A 5208-nucleotide genomic window follows, 5' to 3' on the forward strand; every position below is an offset into this window, starting at 1 on the left:
AAAAAAGAAAGATAAAAAAGATCTTACTAAACAAATAGAAATTGCAAAATCCTGTTTTATGGAACCTTTAGAAGAATCTGACGATGAGTTAGAATACATTTTTGAGTATGTCTCAGAAACAGACTCGGAATCTGAGTAATAGTGCTACATTTATTACTGTAAAAATAACAGGAAAATTCATTAATGCCTTTATAGATACAGGGGCAACACAATGTTTCGCCAATATAAAACTAAACTGGAATAAGTTGGAAAATCCAATGAGAATTAAAATAGCTGATAAATCGATACATAAAATTGATCAAAAAGCAGAAATGGTTGAAATATTTATTCAAAATTATAGATTTATTATTCCATCTATATTTAAGCTAAATTCCGGAATGGATTTGATTATAGGAAATAATTTCTTAAAATTATATCATCCTTTTATTCAAGAATTAACATATATAGTCTTAAAGGCTCCATATGACTCTTCAATAAATCAAAAAGCAAAACTTATTAAAATCCCGACTACTACTATAAACGAGATTTTAAAATTCAAAATATTTTCAAAATTAGAAGAATGTTATTTGAACCTATATTTCCAGATAAAAATTCCAAAAAATGATCTTGAAATCAAAATAGAAGAACTTTTAAATGAAGTTTGTGCTGAAAATCCTTTATATATTAAAAATACAAACAGAGAATTAATAAGCATTAAACTAAAAGATTCTACAAAAGAAATAAATGTTCCAAATAGAATTCCCTATTCAGCTAGAGATAAGGAAGAATTTTCATCAGAATGTAAGGATCTTCTGGATAAAGGAATAATAAGGCTAAGTAAAAGCCCTCATGCAGCCCCAGCTTTCTATGTTGAAAACAATAACGAAATTAAAAGGGGAAAAAGAAGAATGGTAATAAACTATAAGAAAATGAATGAGGCAACTCTTGGGGATGCCCATAAACTTCCAAGAAAGGATTCTATTCTAGAAAAAATCAAAGGAGCAACTTGGTTTTCATCTTTAGATGCAAAATCAGGATATTGGCAACTCCGTCTAGACGAAGAAACAAAGAAATTAACTGCTTTTACTTGTCCAACAAAAGAATCGACAGGAGTATTACTCTATGAGTGGAATGTTCTACCTTTTGGGTTAAAACAAGCCCCAGGTATTTATCAAAGGTTTATGGAAGAAAATCTAAAAGATTTAAATGAATTTGTTTTAGTTTATATTGATGATATATTAGTCTTTACAAAACAAGATAAAGAAGATCATCTTCAAAAATTATTAATTGTTTTAGAAAAATGTAAAGAAAAAGGATTAGTTCTTAGTAAAAAGAAAGCAAAGATAGCAAGACAAGAAATAGAATTTCTTGGACTTATACTGTCTAAGGAAGGAAAACTAAAACTACAACCAAATGTTTTAGAAAAAGTAGATTTATTTCCTAATAAAATGGAAGATAGAAAACAGTTACAAAGATTTTTAGGATGCATAAATTATATTTCTGATCAAGGATTTTTAAAAAATATAACAGAATATACTAAAAACTTGTTCTCAAAAATAAGTTTAAAAAAGATCTGGAAATGGGAAGAAGAAGATAGCTTGCAAATACAAAGGATTAAAGATTTATGTAAAAATCTCCCCGAACTTTATATTCCAGAAGAAGATGACTACTTAATAATAGAAACAGATGCTTCAGATAAAACTTGGTCTGGTTGTCTGAAGGCTAAGAAAGCTATAAAAAGCTTGAACAAAGAAAAAGAATCACTAGATTCTAAACATTCCTCAAAGGAACTACTATGCAGGTATATTTCAGGAAAATTTACACCAACGGAACAAAGGTACACTACCCATGAAAAAGAGACCTTTGCTGCAATAAAAACTATTAAAAAATGGAGGATTGATTTACTTCCAAAGGAATTTACATTACGAACAGATTCAAGTTATTTAACAGGTTTTATTAGATATAATTTACAAGCTGATTATAATCAGGGTCGTCTGGTAAGATGGCAAATGTTTTTATTACAATATCCGATAAAAATCGAGTACATTAAAGGAAATAAAAATATTATTGCAGATACATTGACAAGGGAATGGAGTTCATGGCAAACACAATGATTCAAGAGATTCAAAAGCTTGAAACAGAGCTTGAAAGGTGCAATCACTGTCAGCAGCTAAGAGCTCAAATTCAATCCATTAAGAAAGCCATGGAAACCATGAAAGTAACACAGCAGGTAACAACTGCTCCAATACCAATGTTGACAACACCATCAGAGTTCAGCCAGCTAAGCGTGGTGGACCAACCAAAAATTGAAAAAATTTCTGAAAATAAAACTTTGGCAGAAATAATTAAAAAATCGACTCAGGACAAAAAATATTATGTCATTTATAATGGCCCAATGAAAGGAGTTTATGATGATTGGGCTAAAGCAGCCCCATTTACTCACCAACCCAGAACAATTCACAAAGGAGGATTCTTGACAATAGAAGAAGCAAAAGAATCCCTCAGAGAATACGAAGTGCTCCATCCAGAGCAAATTTTAAAAAGAGCAGAAAAAGCTCCAGTCCAAATCCAAAGAACAGCCCAAGCCCAAAGGACTGGATTAATGAAAAATATTCCTACAAGGGCTGAAATAAATGAAAAGAAAAGAGTCTGTAGATCCAATCTCGGAGAAACTCTTAACCAAATCACAAATTGGACTGTAGATAAAAGAGCAGTCTTGGGATATTATCCCGTAAATAAAGAACAGCTAACAAAGCTGGTAATTTTTCCAGAGGCCTCTCCCTCTGACACATATCAGTTTTTCCAATACGGGTTAATTGATTCAATCTTAATCTTCGATAATTTAAAAATCATTAACGAATTCCCTACAGGATTCATTGACGCAGTAAAAAGATTCAAAAGTATGGTTGATAACAAAAATCCAAGGGACGTATCCCTAAAATTCACAAGCAGTCAACCAATCCTTAATGAAGAAGGAGAATGCCTAGTCCCAGCATTCCAAGTAGTGTTCATGTCAGTCTTCCCAGGAGACTTCCAGCCAATAGATCAAATTCAGGATCTAATGGTCTACAATGATGAAGGAAGACTTGCTAGCTCATTAGCAAGAGTCTTCGAAAGGTCTCAAAAGATAACAAAAGAATCCAGAACAAGGATTAATTACAAGAGTAGAAACACTTTGCTTGTCTCCAGCAAAAAGAATGAAATTGAACCAAGGGAAATGAGAATGTTAGTAGATTTCGAATCAGCATTCTACGATTTCTCTGGATTACTGGAGAAGCTCCCAGAAGGGATAAAAAGGAGGCTTTGCACTCTACTAAAAGACAAAGAAGACCATAGGTGCCAGCTGTGCGCACCAGAAATGGACGAAGAAAGTAACAACGAAGTAGGGACCACTCACATGGAAAAAGAAGGAGACAGTGCGTCTGAGTCATCCTTCACCATTATTGCCTAATTGATGTAAGCGCTTACGTCACAAGGCACCAATAATGTAGTTGGTGCGAATTATTGCTCAATGACGTAAGCAATAACGTCATAAGAAGGGTAAGGATGGGACTTGTCCATCAGACCCAACCATTATAAATAGAGTGCTAAGTCATTTGTTAGAGGTATTAGAAATCAGAAATTAGAAAGCAGGAGGCTAGAAGTACTCACAAGCCAGGAGGGCAAAGAGGAAGAAGCCAAGGCGATTCTGAAGTCTGACCACCAAAGTCATTAGAAAAATTAGTTTAACTCCCCTCTGGAGTCAAATTGTAAATCTCCCCTCTGGAGAACAAAACACATATTGTAAAATAGCAATAAATAAAGAAGGTCATTCTCCAGAAAGGTACATCTTTATCTCAATCTCTTTAAAGTTATGAATTATTTAGAAGATATAGAAATAACTGAAGAATCTGATTACTATAAGCTAACTGCTTTACTTGATAATGAAAAACAAGCTATTTTAAAAACAGAATTAGATCTTAAACCTAACGATAATTTTAACAAACAAAACCCTTTAAAAGAAATCTTTAATAGAAAAAATATAATATATTATGGAAAAATTCAGATTGAAACTCCAATAAAAATACAATCCGCAAATGGAGAACTTGAAATAGCCCTGATAAATGAACAAGACGTAAATAAACAAATTGGAAAAATTAGAGATCAACAAAAAAGATCTAAAATCGGATGGATTCATATTAGTACCATTCAAGTTTTAGTTAAATCCACATACATGAAAGGAATTAATTCTCCAATAAGTCTGGCAATCTGTGATAAAAGAATCACTGATCCTAGAGACCAAATAATTGGAATAATCCATGGTAACCTGGCAAATGTAAATGTTAAATTCAATGCTCATATTGGATACGCTATTCCCCTATCAACCGAAAACCTCGGAAGATCTTTAAATTTGGCTTATAAATTCCATAAGATAGATTTAATGGAACAAAATGATGAACCATTTTCTATCACATATGCAATTAACTATGCGCTGACAAATAGTCATCATAGTATAGACTTCAAAGATAAAGAAAGAATTTATGTTGATGAACTATTTCAAAAGTTTGTAAAAACAGAAATTCCAAGAAATAAAGCTATTGAAAAACCAGTTTTATTATTAAAAGAACCATCAAGAAATTCATTTTCATCATCCAGTTTTAGAATAAGAGAATCTAAAATTAACAGCCCTCTAAGTTTATCTCATTTAAAAGTTGAAGAAAAAGATTCTGAAATAAAGGAGTTAACAAAAAGAATTGAAAAGCTGAATGAAACTCTAAATAATAAATTATGACGATAAATAAAGAAGAAATATACGTATCTTATCAAGATAAGAAACAAGAACTCTTTGAAAGAGAAAATCGTTTGAAATACCTAAGGTTTTCTACAATAAATCAAAGGGCATTTGAGACATTACTAATGATCTGTAATAATTTAAAAAAGGAAGTTGAAGAATTAGAAAAAATAATAGAATCTTTAGAAAATAATCATGAATCTATGGCAGAAGATGCTGAAATTTCAATATGAAAAATTTTCAAAAAAGACTTATTTCCTTAAAAACTACTAAAAGAAATATGAAAACAAGGTTTTTGGCTATAGCCATGAAAATAAGAAAACTAGCAATTGAATCTTCAGAATTGGAAGTAGAAATTAAAAAGATAACTAAGAAAATAATTAAAACAAGAAAACTTTTACAACATGTAAAGACCAAGAAAACAGTTAAAAATCTAAAAGAAAGTATTAAAAATAAAC

The 5208-nt window shown here is 31.1% G+C and overlaps 1 protein-coding gene across 1 annotated transcript; it reads left to right on the top strand.

Moving 5' to 3' along the window:
* Positions 1–2881: 2881 nt before the first annotated feature.
* Positions 2882–3430, top strand: LOC107462889 (uncharacterized). The gene has a single exon (XM_016081564.1). The coding sequence runs from the start codon at positions 2882–2884 to the stop codon at positions 3428–3430; it is 549 nt and encodes a 182-aa protein (XP_015937050.1).
* The last annotated feature ends 1778 nt before the right edge of the window (positions 3431–5208 follow it).

Source organism: Arachis duranensis, chromosome 8, assembly GCF_000817695.3.
Source record: "Arachis duranensis cultivar V14167 chromosome 8, aradu.V14167.gnm2.J7QH, whole genome shotgun sequence".
NCBI lineage: Eukaryota > Viridiplantae > Streptophyta > Magnoliopsida > Fabales > Fabaceae > Arachis > Arachis duranensis.

Coding starts and splice junctions, on each gene's coding strand:
- LOC107462889 (XM_016081564.1), top strand. CDS start 2,882: ATGGTTGATAACAAAAATCCAAGGGACGTATCCCTAAAATTCACAAGC.